Consider the following 16727-nt stretch of genomic DNA (forward strand, 5'->3'; position numbering starts at 1 on the left):
TTAATTCCAAAGAATATTCACTTCAATTTAATAATGTTAAAAATATTGCTCATTCTACATACTTATACCCTGCAACAACATGCTCGACAAATCTTAAATTTTATATGCTGTGCATGAAGTGGATATTCCTCTTGGTGGCAGCACCTAGCCAACATTGGCTAATTTTGAAAATGTAAGAAAGGTTACAAGATATTTGGTAAGTAAGACCTGATTAATACTTGCATAAGAGATCACCAGGAAACACTAGATTGTCTTTTTCCATTTCATTGTTGTTGTTGTTGTTGATGATGTTGTCATCTAAGGCAAATCTCTTATAAATTGTTTACAATAAAAATGTACAGACATGTCCATGAAGTTGCCAGGAATTAAATTCAGCACGGAGACTTGATCTTACCTTAAGTCAGATACTGAAATCTTAAGGAGCTTTAATGTTTAACAACCTTATGTACTCCATAATCAATGTGCTAGTATGTATGGGATCATGAGATTCTTAGGTGAAGTGGCATATTTTTTTTAAAAAAAGAATAGTATGTCAACTTTTTCTGAAAGCAGATATGAGTAAAGGTAGAAGTTTCCTTGAAGTTTTGATCATAATTCTTTTACCTCTAAATATTGTGTCAGTTTCACATGATTTAGCATCCACTCTCTTAATTTTGGTAGCCCAGACAACTTCTACTTGCATACATTTCTCTCTTAATTTTCAATGGCAGTGTAAGACTTAACATACAAAATGATAGTCACAATGACTTTACTTTTCATCATCAGCCAAAATTTGTCTTCGCTGATTTCATAAAGGCACATGGTTGGGCCATAATTTGTAATTCTCAACGTAGCTGCTGTACTACCATGTTTCCCCGAAAATAAGACCCTGTCTTATATATTTTTGAACCCTGAAATAAGCACTTGGCCTTATTTTTGGGGAGGTCTTATTATTTTGGGGTGCATGGAGCAAAATGGGGCTCCTCTTGCCATCTTACCTGATTTCCAGCTCTACATTTAAATATTTTCAGGGAGGGCTTATTCTCAGGGGGGAGGCTTATTTTAGCATATGCGCTCAAAAGCCCGATTGGGCTTATTATCAGGGGATGCCTTATTTTTGGGGAAACGGTATCAGCATAATTTTAGGAAGTGTCTTCAATAGAATTTATCTGATTGGAATAATTATCATACTCTGGCACAGGCATTCAGGTGCAATCCATACACCAGAACAACCTGTATCGTTGCCAGGACCGCATTCAGGAAGCCTTGGGGGTGGGGGTGCTTTCTTCAGTGTTTCCCAGATGTTCAGCTAGTTCGCCTCCTCAGGCAGGCAGGTGCCAAATTGTTCTTGTTTTGGGTCAGCCTGAGCTCCAGCAAGGAGCTGCTTTGCACAGTCCTATTGTCTTTCCCCTCAAGAAAGGTTTGTTCACATACTGAGAATGGGTGACTCTGTCCTTCTGTTAACAATACCCGAACAAGTAACTACTTTCATTCATTGCATATGTGGAAAACTAATCAAGTTCTTTAATATCAAACCTGGATGGATTGTCTGGCCTACTCCTTTGAATTAAACTACAATTTTGCATTCCCCTAACAAACATAAACACAATACACTGGGCCAGCCTGATTCTAAAACTATTGACACACCACTATTCTGAATTCCAAATTGTGATTCTTAGGTTTTCTCCAACATCAGCCTTGAAATAACAAAAGCCTGGCCGTTATTCTAAGAACAGGAGGAAAAAAGCAAACTAGAAAATCATTGGAAGGATAGTCCCAAGCTTGTTGCTGTCAGAGAAACGGACTGCTGAGATTTCTGCTTGTTACAAAAAAAGAAAAGGAAAGTTAGAGCACATAGGAATTTTAAGCTAGGTCAGAAGATTGCTACGCAATGTTATAATTTCCCACTGTTAATTTACAAAGTTGCACACAATGTTACATTGCTCCTTTGATCTCAAACAGTCTTCTAATTATTAGAATGGAAAAGAGGTAACAGACTCTACAGCATCAGTATTCTCTTTCCTTTACCATCAAATTCCTACCTTCTTTGGATTCCCATACCATGCAGCTGGAAATATTTAGATTATTTTTTTTTCTTTTCAACTGAAAAAAAAACACCTACAAAACCACAAAGCCTAGAATGAAATCTGAATGGCCTAATTCATTTCCTTTTTGCCATTTTACTTAAACAGTAAACCTTTATTTGTTTCCTGTTTCCCAGACACAATTAGGGTACACAGGAATCTCTACAGTTCACCAGCCAAATCCAATGGTCTTTGTCAATAGTTGCTTTTAGCTCCGTCAACGTTGCAGAGGATAAAGGATGCTGTTTCCAGAAGTCCTCCAGCCCAGAAAAAAGTCAGTTATTCTGAATTTGTTCTCTTTGCTCTGCTTTTTCAGACAGGGTGTACAAATTGGTAGACCAGCCTTTGTGAAATATCTGGTTTCCTTATGATTCCTTTCTTATAATACTGCCGAATTGAGCGGCTCAGCTTGTCGTAGTTCATGGCAGGCCGGTTCTTCCGGATTCCCCATAGCCGAGCCACCTGGGCAGAATCTTCAATCTTAAATATACCTAGACAGTAAATATGAGAAACAAGAAATCCATTTATGTTGGCCACACCCTCCCTACCCTTAGCACTATTACACTTTGAATCAGAGGAATTATTAACAGAAAAGATAATAAAAAGGGGAAGAAATGTTTGCAAGGAGCCACAAAAAAGTAAACAAAAAATATATTTGGAGAAGCAAAATCAAAAGCACTATATGTTTAACGTTATTTATTATTGGATGTATAGCTTTGCTTATTGTTTATTGCAATGTTCAAATCAGCTAACGCATTAGAAAATACAGTGTATAAATCATAGCAAAGTTCATATAATTCAAATCAAAATCTAAATTAAAACTGATCAGTAAAACACATATGAATCCTGATAAGCATCTGACCCATCCCATTGCTGTTATACATATTGAGAGTAGCACTGGTCCTTCACAATTGAGAGCGGCCTGAATAAATTGCCTATTTGGGAGTTCTGGTGTACACTTCTGAGCACTCCATTTCCCTCCTTCTAGTCTTTCCCTTGGTGTTCTATGCCTTTCTCTCCCTCTTTTCCAGTTTTGGTAAGCTGTAGTGCAAACTAGTTGGACCATAAGAAAGGCTGAGCACCAAAGAATTGAGGTCTTTGAACTATGGTGCTGGAGAAGACTCTTGAAAGTCCCTTGGACTGCAAGGCGATCAAACCAGTCAGTCTTAGAGGAGATCAACCCTGACTGCTCCTTAGAAGGCCAGATCCTGAAGATGAAACTTTGGCCACCTAATGAGAAAGAAGGACTCACTGGAGAAGATCCTAATGCTGGGAAAGATTGAGAGCTAAAGAAGAAGGGGATGACAGAGAATGAGGTGGCTGGATGGAGTCACTGAAGCAGTAGGCGTGAGCCTAAATAGACTCCAGGGGATGGTAGAAGACAGGAAGACCTGGAGGAAGGTTGTCCATGGGATTGCAATGGGTCAGACACAACTTTGCAACATAACAACAACAAAGTGCAAACTAACCAGAGCTCTTAATATCTCAAAAAGAGAGCTGGAATAAGTGCCTAAGCCCACAAAGACACTTTCCCCCCAGAATTCCCTGAGTGGGAGAGGCTAACAATGTCAAGCTTTGGGGACCTTTTGGAAGTGTGGAGGTGGCCGAAAGGGTAAAATAGATTTTCTGACACACTGAAGACACCAATCTGACACATGAAATTCCTCCCACCCACAACTTGGTTTTCCCCCCAGGGGAATGTATGGGGTTTCTGTATTTCAGAAGGCCTTTAGAAAAGGACTTTCCAAACTGTGGAGTCTTGGACTATCCAAATAAAGAATTTGCCTCCCATTATTAAAGAATTAAATTGATATCACTGACCTTTTTCCTTATTGAGCCAACGAATGAAGCGACCATAGTTATGAGGCTTCAGCAGAAGCTCTTTCAAAAACTGCCATAGGTGAATGGGCTGGCCTGAGCAGGATGAATCTACCTCACTGTCTGTCCAGTTCTCTTCATTGCCTAAAATAAGGAAACATCCATCCAAATTAATTTTTAAAAAGCAATGTACTTTTTATTAGAAAAAGCAAGTTACTTTAGACAGGAACAATGGCAATGTCACCTAGCTTAACATCTGCTATTGCTAGAGAAAGTAGACTCGAGTAGTGCAATGCATATTGCATAGAGCAGGGGTCTCCAACCTTGGCCACTTTAAGCCTGGTGGACTTCAACTCCCAGAAAACTCCAGCCAGCAAAGCTGGCTGGGGCATTCTGGGTGTTGAAGTCCTCCAGGCTTAAAGTGGCCAAGGTTGGAGACCCCTGGCATAGAGCTATTCTTGAAAAATTCTGGAATGCTCAGTTGCTCGTATGAACCGAGCAGCTATAGTTCCAAGAGAAATCAGTTATCAGGAACATGTTTACCCTTCAGATTACAATATATTTTCTGTATATAAGCATTTGCAACATCAGTATTAATACCCTATTTATTTCTAAGCCAATCAACAACTGTAATATTCTAGTTCAGTGATGGCTAACCTTTTTTGCGTTGTGTGCCGAAAGCACATGCACATACATGCCAGCACCTTTAATGCAATGCGTGCCTCCCTGCACATGCGCGCATACCTCCTGCCCGCTCCCCACACACATGCACATGTGACCCTCTCCATGCTCCCCCCCACCCCCTGTGCATGCGTACATGAACCCCCCACCCCGTTTTTGGCCTAGCAGGCCTCCCTGCAGTCTTCTAGGCCCAAAAATGGGCTGTGGGGGGCACAGCGTACTCTCCACACACATGCGCGCAACCTCCCTTGTGCATGCATGTGCATCTCCCACATACGCCCCACCTGTTCTGTCTCCTTCCCCACTTCAGACCCACGAGCTGGCCTTCAGCCAGTGGATTCACGGCTCTTATCAGTCCTGGCAGAGAATTCGCAGCTGCCTGCCAATGTTCAAACAAAGGACTCACGGAGCAAGACTTTCAGCTCTTTTTGAAATGGTTCAGCTAAACTTTTGCTTCCCGTGGAGTGAGAGCAGTCCCAAAGCTCCTTATATATCCTGTGGGGTGGGGCTCCTGTCCCACCCTTCCCTTTGATGACGCCACCTCTCTAATCTTCTGAAGGTCAATCCAAGCTTGATTATTATTATTATCAGCTGGGTCTGAAGGCGTAGCCTGGGGAAGGGAGGAATCAGGGGATGACGGCCTCATTACTCATCCTCCAAATGGTCTGGTTCTGATTCCTGGAGCCGGGCCAAAGGAATCGGTGCTCCCGAGGTAAGTCTTACCGGCCCTTCCTCCTCACTCTCGGAGTCACTGTCGGGCATGGGGCCAGGTTCAGGGGCTGGAGTCACAACACCACCCTCATGCATCCCAAAAATCAGCTGGCTGGCAGGAGGCACGCACACATATGCAGTGGGCAATGGCTTGCGTGCCCGCAGAAAGGGATCTGCATGCCAGCTGTGGCACGCGTGCCATAGGTTTGCCATTACGGTTCTAGTTGGTCTAGAATGAAACCACCTAAAAGTCTTCTTTCTCATCATACGATCATCACACTGATTAAATCACACTGGAAATATTCTTCTTTGTGTCCCACCTAAAAATATCAGCTGTTTCTATCTCCAAGATTCAAAAGAAAAACTCCTTATTCTTATATCTGAACTACAGTAAACCGTGGTGGTAGGTACACCATCATGCCCTTTTGGGGGGACAGTTTTCCACCAGTCCCCATAAATTTCCTTTTTTTTTTCAGCAGGCATTTAGCCTTTCAAAGTTCAACTTTTTTTTTATTTTTTTTATTTTTTATTTGAATTTATATCCCGCCCTTCTCCGAAGACTCAGGGCGGCTTACATTGTGTTAAGCAATAGTCTCATCCATTTGTATATTATATACAAAGTCAACTTTTATTGCCCTCAACAATCTGGGTCCTCATTTTACCTACCTTATAAAGGATGGAAGGCTGAGTCAACCTTGGGCCTGGTGGGACTTGAACTTGCAGTAATTGCAAGCAGCTGTGTTAATAACAGACTGCATTAGTCTGTTGAGCCACCAGAGGCCCTGTGACATTTATTTTTTTAAGCAATTGTTGTTGAATTATTTTCATTACTCTGATATATTTTTCTTTCATTCTTTAAATGCCAAAGGAATGCAGCTCTGATTGAGGAGAAAATTACATTTCCCCACTCATTCAGAACGTGATACATCTTCTCTCTCTCTGTCTTTCTCTCTCTCATTTATTTATTTTATTTTGTCACAACAATATATGTAGGTATCATACAAAAAGATTATATAGTAAATATAAGGAGGTATAAGCATATATATAGGAAGAAGAAAAGAAAAACAATAGGACAGGTACGGTAGGCACATTTGTGCGCTTATGCACGCCCCTTATGGTCCTCTTAGGAATGGGGTGAGGTCAATAGTAGAAAGTTTTTGGATAAAACTTTTAGGATTATGGGAAGAGACCACAGAGTCAGGTAAAGTATTCCAAGCACTGATGATTCTGTTACAGAAGTCATATTTTCTGCAATCTAGATTAAAGCGGTTGACATTAAGTTTAAATCTATTAGTTGCTCTAGTATTATTGCAATTAAAGCTGAAGTAGTCTTTAACAGGAAGGACATTACAATAGATGATTCTGTGAGTTAAGCTTAGGTCTTGTCGAAGGCGACGGAGTTCCAAGTTTTCTAAGCCTAGGATTTCAAGTCTGGTGGGATAGGGTATTTTATTGTTTTCAGAGGAATGGAGAACTCTTCTTGTAAAATATTTCTGGACACGTTCAATTGTATTGATGTCAGAGATGTGGTGAGGGTTCCAAACTGGCGAGCTGTATTCTAGAATTGGTCTAGCAAATGTTTTATATGCTCTGGTTAGTAGTGTGGTGTTTTTGGAAAAGAAGCTACGCAAAATTAGGTTTACAACTCTTAGAGCTTTGTTTCTCTCTCTCTTTATCTCTCCATCTCTCTTTCAGCTATACTGTAAAATAATATATATAATAATGTAGAACCCATATACTAAAGGTACATATTTTAATCAATAACTGTCTTATCTTAAAAGGACTGTACATTTTCATCTTTTAGATCTAACAGTATCCAGACAATAAGCAGAACTAGAAGGTAGCTGCTTCTACTGCAGGAATTGAAGTCATATAGAATAGAATTCTTGATTGGCCAAGTATGATTGGACACACAAGGAATTAGTCTCTAGTGCATAAGCTCTCAGTGTACATACAAGCAGCAAGTGATAAATCATGATCATAATCATAATATTATGATATGTGTTTGTAATAAAGCAACATTTGGATTCTTGAATACCTTTTTTCTGAATCCCTATAGCTTCTTAGCTTTTTGACATTTCTCTATCACTAAAGTATTTTTATTATTAGAATAATAGACAATATAAAATAAAATCTATTTTATTTTTATTGTTAGCAACAGTTAGCTCACCACAGTAATGCAGCTCCCCGGGAGCAGTTTTTTCTTTCATCCAGGCAGCTGGAAAGCAAACATAACATGGAAAGTTAATCTAATGGATTCTGACAGGCTGAATTTTCCTACTTTTTCCCATTCTTGAGGTCCCTTCAACAGTGCTTAAAGAAAGCCAATAGCTCATATAACTGGAAGGGATGCAAAGGCCAAAACCTTGCTCTGTAGCACACTCCCCATTCTACCTCAAACTGATTAGCACCAAACTGTTCCAATCCAAAGATCAGCTAAAGCATGAGGCTGAACACTGGGACAATATACAAAAAAAAAACCACAAAAAAACAGCAAGACACCAAAAGCACAAGCAAAATCATTAGCATGGATTATTTAAAGAGCCTTGTTTTCCAGCAGTAGTTTGGAAGTACCAACAGTATAGGAGAAAAATTTTCCTCTATTGCTTCTGTTACCGAAATAGCTTTTGAAGAATTTGTTCATCATTTGTTTCTCAATTCTCTTACTAAGTACCTGACTTCCAAATGTCCAGATGAGCATGTAAAACATCACCACATGATGGAGAACGTTGACGGAACCCTTCTTCAGTCATGTCACACAGTTCCTTCCCAGACAAGTCTTGAAATGATTTTCCAATCTGGGGCAATCGGTATTGGTGTTCTGTCCATAAGATCCACTTCTGGACGTTTCCTGGATTCCAGTCTGCAGGGTCTACAAAAATACCCCAAAAATATATATTCTAGAGACCGTGCACATTGCTTCACTCATAATTCATCTTCAGAGCAAATGTTCTAAGAAAATATTCCAGGCGACTAGCATTGTAAATGTTTGATATTTTCATAGTTCTGATACATCAGCCAACATACAGTTATCATATCAATGTTTTCTGCAAAGGTTTTAAATAAGTATTTATCTCTGAAATATTTGGCAGTAATAAAGCTATCTTTGGAACTGCCAAACAACAGCAGTCGGTGACATCTACAGAATAGTACACATTGGATATGGCAGGAGGTCTGATATCAGTATCCTACGCTGACATGGACAGTCCGTGGCTGATAAGGGCTGATGATAGCTTCCATATTAGTCTTTATTTTTTTCTTGTTTTCAGAAATGTTCTAGTAATTGAAGAGGTAAAACAAGCAGGTTGGCTTTTGTATAAACAGTTTGCTTTTATATTTGTTTTGGCAGCATTTAGATCCTGCCTACAGTGTACTGGGAACATTTGCCTGGCAAAAAAACAAAAATAAAACACAACACCACTGCAGCTGGAAGAACTAGAAGAGAAGCCCGATATGCTATGCTATCCATCTTTATTGCAACTAAAGTTCATGATCTCTAGTTTCCTCTATATTGATTGAAATAAAAAAGGCACAGTCCTCCTTTAGTATGCAAAATTTGGAAACCTCAACCTGAATGAAAACCTTCCTGTTATTACCTAGATAACCAACTCTTGAGAGTTCCTCAAGTTTGGATACAGTACCATTAAATTGACCAATCTAGGCAGAAACCTACTTCGCTTTCAAAATGAAATCTTCAATTCAGAGTAGAACATTAGATCAAAGAACCACCCAGCACTCTTGCCGATGCTATTTCTTCTTTATTTATACTAACTTTACCCCTTCATTGTGACCTTTATGAAGACTGCAACACACTGCTTGATCCAAAAGCTGATCAGTATCAGACTGGTCAGTAATCAATTTAGGCAATCATCAGATAAAATGTTCCTTGTCCCCCTTACTCTGATATAGAGAGGAGTCCCAATTTGCAATGGTCCCTCGTCCTCATATTGCAGTATTGAAGGGTTGGTGTGCTATTTTATTTGGTAATAATGTGTTCTAAAATAAGACATTTCACTGGTCATGCCTGATCTCAGTCAGTTAACCTAGCACAGTATTGGATGCTCATTAAGTACACATGGATGCATCCAAATGCATATATGTGAATTTGGTATCTGGAAATGATGAATAAAGTGAACAAAGTAGCAGCATTGTTTTATAAATTCGTGGCATAGTTTATGACAGGGCTCTATTCTCCTCTAGATATTTCTGGCCTTCAATTTCTCTTATTCAAAGCCATCATGATTTAGGGTCAAGACACTTGGTCCAGCACTATCTAGACAGTTCCAAAGCTGGTTTATTGCAGCCTTTCATAATTTGACTCAGTTCATCCAAATGTTAACTGCTTTTGCTTTAGCTCATGGCAGCATGGCTATTGATGAATTATAAAGGGATCACACCTGAAAAAAGCCTCAGCCGAGGAAGACTGGTTTAAAATTTCTAAGATTTATCCAAATAAAGAATGCAAATCCCATGTTGCATTTTAATATTTTTCAACTTCCTGGTCCTAACACCCAGCCAGGTTTTGCCCTTTCTAATCAGAGTTCTGCCATTTCTCCTAAAACAGTATTGATACTGCTTGAGAAGTCTAACAGTGATTTCTGTTATATGCAAATCATATCTAAATGAAAAACCCAGTGACAGTGTCTTTTTGTAATGCAACAGCCAATATGTGTATACCAAGAGAAAGCCATTCTCTCTCCATTTTCTCCCTTGTTTCTTTGCTCCTAATATGTCAAATATTTTTTATTTCCACTGTCATGAAACAATACTTGAGCTTTGATAACCAGCCTACAACAATGTTATACATCATTATATAACAAGTAAATAAATAAGATTGAAAGTTTATTTGACCCTCACATGCATCAATTCCACTTATACTGGGGCTTATATTCCTAATGTCAGGATAAAAGGCAGGTTAATAAAGACTTTTCTAATAGCCTAATGAATTTATTACCACATGTTAACCTTTTTACTCCATCAGATGCGTTTTGTGATTCATATTATCTTATACAATAACAAAATGGTTTAAGGTGTCACAAATTGATTGTTTTTGCTGGAAAGCAAACAACATAGTAGTCTGAAAGGAGTTTGAAACCCACCAACGATAGGCAAAATATATTGCCAGTTTTGGCAAATGACCACAACAGCCTCACTAGTTTTGCAATGCATGATTATGCCTCTACATACACATTTTTTATTTTGGGGGCTAAGCTGTGCCAAATATAAGTAGAACAGGTCTGTGGTACTCACCTGCGGCAATGTTGAGCAGCTTACAAGCTGTTTCAATGTCCTTGAGCACTTCACCCACCACCATTGTCTGCACCTGTTCCAAGGAGTGCTCCTCAAGGTGAAGACTGGCCTGATAATCCATCTCACAGGTGAGGCTCAATCCTTGACTGTCAATGATAGGACACTGCTCAGGTTCCTTATGCACTTCCGTCCTGCTTCCTTGATTGTTGTGTTGTTGAGTTTCACCCAAACTCTTTGGGACCCAACTGCTGTCATCTGGGTAGAGCATATTAAAGTACTGCAGGCAGTAGGTGGGAAGGGTTTGCTCAGGTGTAGCAGGGGGGCTTGGGCTGTCAAGGGACCGCCAGCTTGGGCTGTCAGGAGCTTGAGCAAGAGGTAGCTTCTCCAGGCCAGAAAAGAGTACAGGATCCTGAAGGGTGACCCGACCGTGAGGCAGAGCAGCCACACCTTGGCCAGCACTGCCCATCACTCTGTGCAAGTTTTCCTCCAGATCTACCATCAAAGGAGAGAGAAGAAAAGAAGGGGGGATGGAAACATATGCCTCAGTCAGAAGGATGGTTTGATAATAATTTCTGCATTTCTGCCCAGTGATCAGGCACAATGGAAGAAAGCTAAGCCTGTTAAAGGAAAAGAAACCACCGAAGAGTCATTCTATGGCCAAAGAGACCCCTTGATGAAAACAGGTTAAATAGCTCTTCAAGGACCCAGGCAACTCTTCCCTTCTGGGTCACTGGGCAATAAGAGGGCAAGGGAAGGAATCATGATAGGAAGGGGAAAAGCAAATGCAGGAAAGAACGTTACTGGGGATAAATTTCTGGAGAATGAAGTAAATCTTTCTCTCTAGTTTCCAAAGGGCAAAGGCTAAGAAAGGAAGACGGCTGCAATATGAGGAACTCATCTAACAGTCCTTGGAAATAGAAAATCAAAGATGAGTAGAAATGAAATTGGGGCTCCATGTAAACATTCAGAGATGCAATAAATAAGCACTGTCTGCATATTGTTATTCATTAATCATCTTCACCTTCGTTATTCCAAGGTTTAACCCTTGTAAAGTGATAGTTTCAAAGAAAGACCAGGTTGTTTTTGAAGAACAATATTTCACATCTGCAGAACTGCTAATAGCCCATTCCAAAAGTGTATTTACTGTTATTATCTTTTCCCCCCAAATCAGTAGCGGATTTCAATTTCGGCCGCTACCGGGTGGCTCATGGGCATGTGCACGATCTCTTCACGTGAATTGCTTCTGCACATATGCAGAAGCTTCTGCACATGCGCAGAGACATCCGGGGGGGGCGGATCCTTCACCGCCGCTACCAGTTCGACCAATCTGGGGCAAACCGGTAGCAACCCACCACTGCCCCAAATATGATTGTATAAAATATAATTAGTCTCTGGATTTGTTTCTTTAAATCATACATAACCCAACATTTTACAAAGCAGCACAGACAATGTGAGAGGAAATGCCACTGCACTGTCACTCTGGGACTCCTCAGAATGATAGATTTGGAAGGCACTTTGAAGGTCTTCTAGTCTAACCCCCTACTCAAGCAGAGGATCCTATAATTTTTCAGACAAATAGCTTGTCCAATCTCTTCTTAAAAACCTCCAGTGATGGAGGCAAACTGTTCCACTAACGTTTCACCTTTTTTGTGTCCAAAGCATCAGAGAAAGGTTTCTCCTTTACTCAGATGAAAAACAATTCCCACTTATGTGAATGCAGTATTTGCAGAAGTTAAATTGACCAACATCTAAAACTATGGCTAAAATGTTGAGGATGGCACACAAATTTAAGGCAAGGCAATTGTTGATCTCTCAGATGTTATACATAATTTTTCATTTCTTCTTTTGACTAGGTGATTTTTCTCCCAGTTTGTTTGATGGGAAAAACTGGAGATAAAATATCAATGAGTCATTTACTAAAGATTAAGTTATATTAGCTATGGATTTGTCCTACCACAAACTACAAATTACCCCACCCAGCTACTTGTTTTTGGTGACATTCTCATGGACATTAGGTTTAAGCTGAGCCTAAATGACATAATATTTGCATTTACCACCCCCATTGAGTCAGAATAATTACAGTTCAATATGTGTGTTATGCGTTAAAGGGAGGCAGAATTTCACACAATTAGTTGGATGCACACTGGACACCAATGTCAGCTTTAATATTCAACACCAGCACCCAAACTAACATATATAACTTGAATTTATCTTTAAATGAAATTAACTAAGATTAGAATACCAACATTCTGTTGAAATAGCAGGTTGGGCATCACCACCCTGAGTCCATTATCCTGAAAAATATTTTCACAAACATTTTTGGGTGGGCAATGAACTGTCTTTCAATATTCTAGGTACAAAACTGAGTCAATGTAAAGGCAAAGAGATGCGGTGCATCCAATTTGATCTTTGATCTGTTACCCTCTGAAATCATATCATTTCAACTTGTTTTTATTTTAAACTTTCGTCCTTTCCATCTGTCTTGGAAAGGTGTTGGAAAGTGGCTTGGGCTAAGCAGAGTGGTAGACGAACTTGCTGGATTTCCATGACAACCTTTGCAGCTGTCATGAACCAAATAGAAAGCCTGAGGGCTTAAAGTGTGTTGGGTGGGAATGACAGGAGAGGGGAGGCAGTCCCTCTGAAATGAGAGTGCAGTTAAAAAGCTGCTGTTGAGGACATCATGCTGGAACGTAGAAGCTCAAGTAGGTGGCTCACAAACACCTTCTTTCCACAGGTATTTTTCTAATGCTACACAGAAGCTCAAATCCAACCAATAATTCCCTTCCCACCACTCACCCACCCAATATTTTGGAACACCACATATTCCAGAAATACCTTGCTGATCTCAAAACTAAACTGGGTTAACACTTGGGTAGTCTGGGAAGTCAAGAGCAATTTCCTTCCACATGTTTACTTTAAAAACTTTGGGGCTGAATCCTTGTGGTCATCAAGAATTGAACTCGAACTGGAAAATATTTAGTGGTATGTAGTCATTCTAGTTCATTAACAAAGGGTGAACATAGCAGTAAGCAAAGCAAAAGTAATCTACACAGTGGTGTGGGGGAGTCAAAAACGTCAGGATGGTAGTTGTGACAATATTATTAAAAACTTGCATGTTTGGTGCATGTGCCAATGCTGAACAGCATAAGGATGCAGTGGCCATAGCCCCTTTCTTGACCTTTCTGATCCCTTTCAGATATGCCACTGAAAGAACATGTGCATTTCAAATGCCATGCTTCTGGTCTCCAGTAGTCCAGGCCCTTGGCAACAATCCAATACAAACAGATCAGTGTGCATAAGAAATCTTGTTTCATTCTCTCTACACAAATGCAAGTCAGTGGTGGGTTTCAAATTTTTTTACTACCGGTTCTGTGGGTGTGGCTTGGTGGGCGTGGCATGACATGGCTTGGTGGGCGTGGCAAGGGAAGGATACAAAATTTCCATTCCCACCCCACTCTAGGGGAAGGATACTGTAAATCTCCATTCCTTCCCCACTCCAGGAGAAGGTTACTGCAAAATCCCCATTTCCTCGTGATCCGCTGGGACTTGGGAGGCAGAGACTAGATGGGGGCAGGGCCAGTCAGAATTTTTACTACCGGTATTCAAAATTTCCACTACCAGTTTTCCAGAACTGGTCAGAATCTGCTGAAACCCACCTCTGATGCAAGTACATAACATTTAGCTGCAAGTAAGCCAGTTAATTCAATAAGAAATAATTCTAAACAGACCTGTATAGGATTACCCTGACATTATACCAGCTAAAGTTACCACATTTCAGACATCTGAGGATCAAGATCTGGCAGGCTGGATACATCCATACATCCAGAAAAGCAGCAGCTGCTCTTCTCTTCATTCAACGAATGAATGAGCCACAAGATAATTGCTTTGTATGGAAGCAGAGTCTATGTAAGTGTAGGAATTTAATACTGAGGGGGAGGGACAAACGAGAAGCTCCCCCTCCACTTTTCCAAAACCTACTGAAGATTCTGCATGATCTGTGCCTTTTCCTGGTCAGAAATATATTATTTGCTTATCAAAAAAATCAGCTCTATTAAAATTCTAAAAGTAGATTAAGTACTGTATGTTCAAGGTAAAAAATCATCTTTGAATAGTGCTTGGGGGGGAAAAAACCAGTTCATTGCCCTACCCAAAAATGCTTGTAAAATTATTTCCAGGATAGTGTTGATGCTCAACCTGCTATTTCATCAGAATGTTGGTATCCTATTCTTAGTTAAAATTAGTTAGTACGTTGTAAATGCCTAACATAACAATGCAGGATATTTCCCCCCTCTCAAGTAGCAAAACAATTTTCAGAATAGTTGCAGACATACATTAATCTCCTTCCTGCTTCACAATGTAGATAGAAAGAGTTTACAAAACTTCTCCTACCTCATTTTAGCAATGAAATTATAATAAGTGGTCCTGTATCAGAGAATGTGTAGTTATTTTTTTTCCTCCCTATCACATCATAATTTACAGCATCCACCTTTTAGGATCTGGCCACCTTCTAGTTTTATGAGAATTATAACTTTCTGAAGCACAGCAGTGGTCTGTAATGACTGCCAAAATAATGCACATTTAGTATAGTCGAATAATTTTATTGAAGATGTTTCCTGCAAACTGGTTCAGTTCAAACTGCCCCCCCCACAAAAAATTATTTGCTTCTGTCCAGGAGCTGGAATTCATATCTGTTCCCCAAAAGGAATTATATACAGTAAATAAGAAATAATTAAATATCACTGTTTGCCACAACCCACAGATCAGAGGTGGGTTTCAGCAGGTTCTGTCCATTTCTGGAGAACCAGTAGCGGAAATTTTGTGTAGTTCAGAGAACTGGTAAATACCACCCCTGACTGGCCCCAACCCCATCTATTCTCTGCCTCCTGAGTCCCAGCTGATCGGGAGGAAATTGAGATTTTGCAGTAACCTTCCCCTGGAGTGGGGTGGGAATGGAGATTTTACAGTATCCTTCCCCTGGAGTGGGGTGGGAATGGAGATTTTACAGTATCCTTCTCTTGCCACGCCCACCAAGCCACACTCACAGAACCGGTAGTAAAAAAATGTGAAACCCACCACTGCCACAGATCTATGATCCTGATGAGTCAATCAAGTGCAACAGCTAAAGGCCAGTTTTACAGTCTGAATTGTTCTTAAACCAAACTAGGTATACCTGTTCTCACTCCTTCTGTTCATGATTTAGCTGACAGCATTATGGGGTTAGAAATTTGGGGCACTGAAGAAGTGAAAATATTTGTTTAGGGAATTCTAACATGATGAAGTCATTAAAAATTACAGAGGTTCTATAATTCAGTCAATACTTGGAACACAATATAGTTTTATTTTCTACGGTTGCATATTATTTGACTATGATAATTAACCCATGAAATCAATATTCACAGCCCACCTAAAATGAAATCATTTTTAATGAAATCTGATTCAACTTTAAAATCAGAATTATGTTGATGAACCTGAAAAGTAATAGTAGATCTGCCATGATTTTTCTATTATCTTTCTTGATGCCAGTGTGTCAGCCAGGAAGTCAGGAATAAACAGCACTTCAGCTCAAGTTCTCTCTAGGCAATTGGATTTGTTCGTCACGAAGCAATATAGCAGCCCCTCCTGCTTTTATACCCTGTGAGGTGTGGCTCCGTGACTCAGCACTTTCTAGGCCTGACCCACCCCTGCTTCTGTTGTTCCCGCCTCTCTTGTCTATGAAACCTAGGGTCCAACCAGGACTGATTGTCCTCAGCTGGGTCTGGAAGTGTTTCCTGAGCGGGGGGAGATACAGGAGACAGAGGTCTCATCACCTCTTCCACCTGGCCTGCCTCTGGCTCCTGGAGATGAGCCAGGGAAGCCGGCCCTACAGAAGGGAGCCCTGATGGCCCTTCCCCTCACTCTCTGAGTCACTCTCTGGCAGCGGGCCAGACCCGGGGGGTGGGGGGGCTGGAGCTGTTATGGAATTTAGGAATACACAGAGAATTCCTGGATGAACAGAACAGGTTTAATGCACAGGTTCAATGGCAAGCATAAGCAATGGCAACACCGAACATCGATGAGTTCTGACACACTTTCTTTTATACTTCAAAAGTACAGGAAACAGGTAAGAGAAAAACAATTTGCTATATATGGTTATACTGACACTTAACATATCATGATTGGTTATAATATTGACAGCCCCCTGCTGTCCCCTTGTTGCCCCCCCCG

General features: G+C 40.3%; 1 protein-coding gene across 2 annotated transcripts in view; it reads right to left on the bottom strand.

Annotated features, from left to right (window-relative positions):
- The window catches only part of SPDEF (SAM pointed domain containing ETS transcription factor), a 31288-nt gene continuing 14561 nt past the window's right edge, over positions 1-16727 (bottom strand). For both annotated transcript variants that reach the window (XM_058178587.1, XM_058178586.1), the window contains exons 2-6: positions 10524-11015; positions 7948-8145; positions 7444-7491; positions 3885-4025; positions 1-2554 (exon numbers count right to left, since the gene is read on the bottom strand). In XM_058178587.1, the coding sequence (XP_058034570.1) occupies positions 2376-2554; positions 3885-4025; positions 7444-7491; positions 7948-8145; positions 10524-10989 (1032 nt within the window). In that variant the 5' untranslated portion in view covers positions 10990-11015 and the 3' untranslated portion in view covers positions 1-2375. The remainder of the gene's footprint in view (positions 2555-3884; positions 4026-7443; positions 7492-7947; positions 8146-10523; positions 11016-16727) is intronic.

This window comes from Ahaetulla prasina, chromosome 3 (assembly GCF_028640845.1).
Source record: "Ahaetulla prasina isolate Xishuangbanna chromosome 3, ASM2864084v1, whole genome shotgun sequence".
Lineage (NCBI taxonomy): Eukaryota > Metazoa > Chordata > Lepidosauria > Squamata > Colubridae > Ahaetulla > Ahaetulla prasina.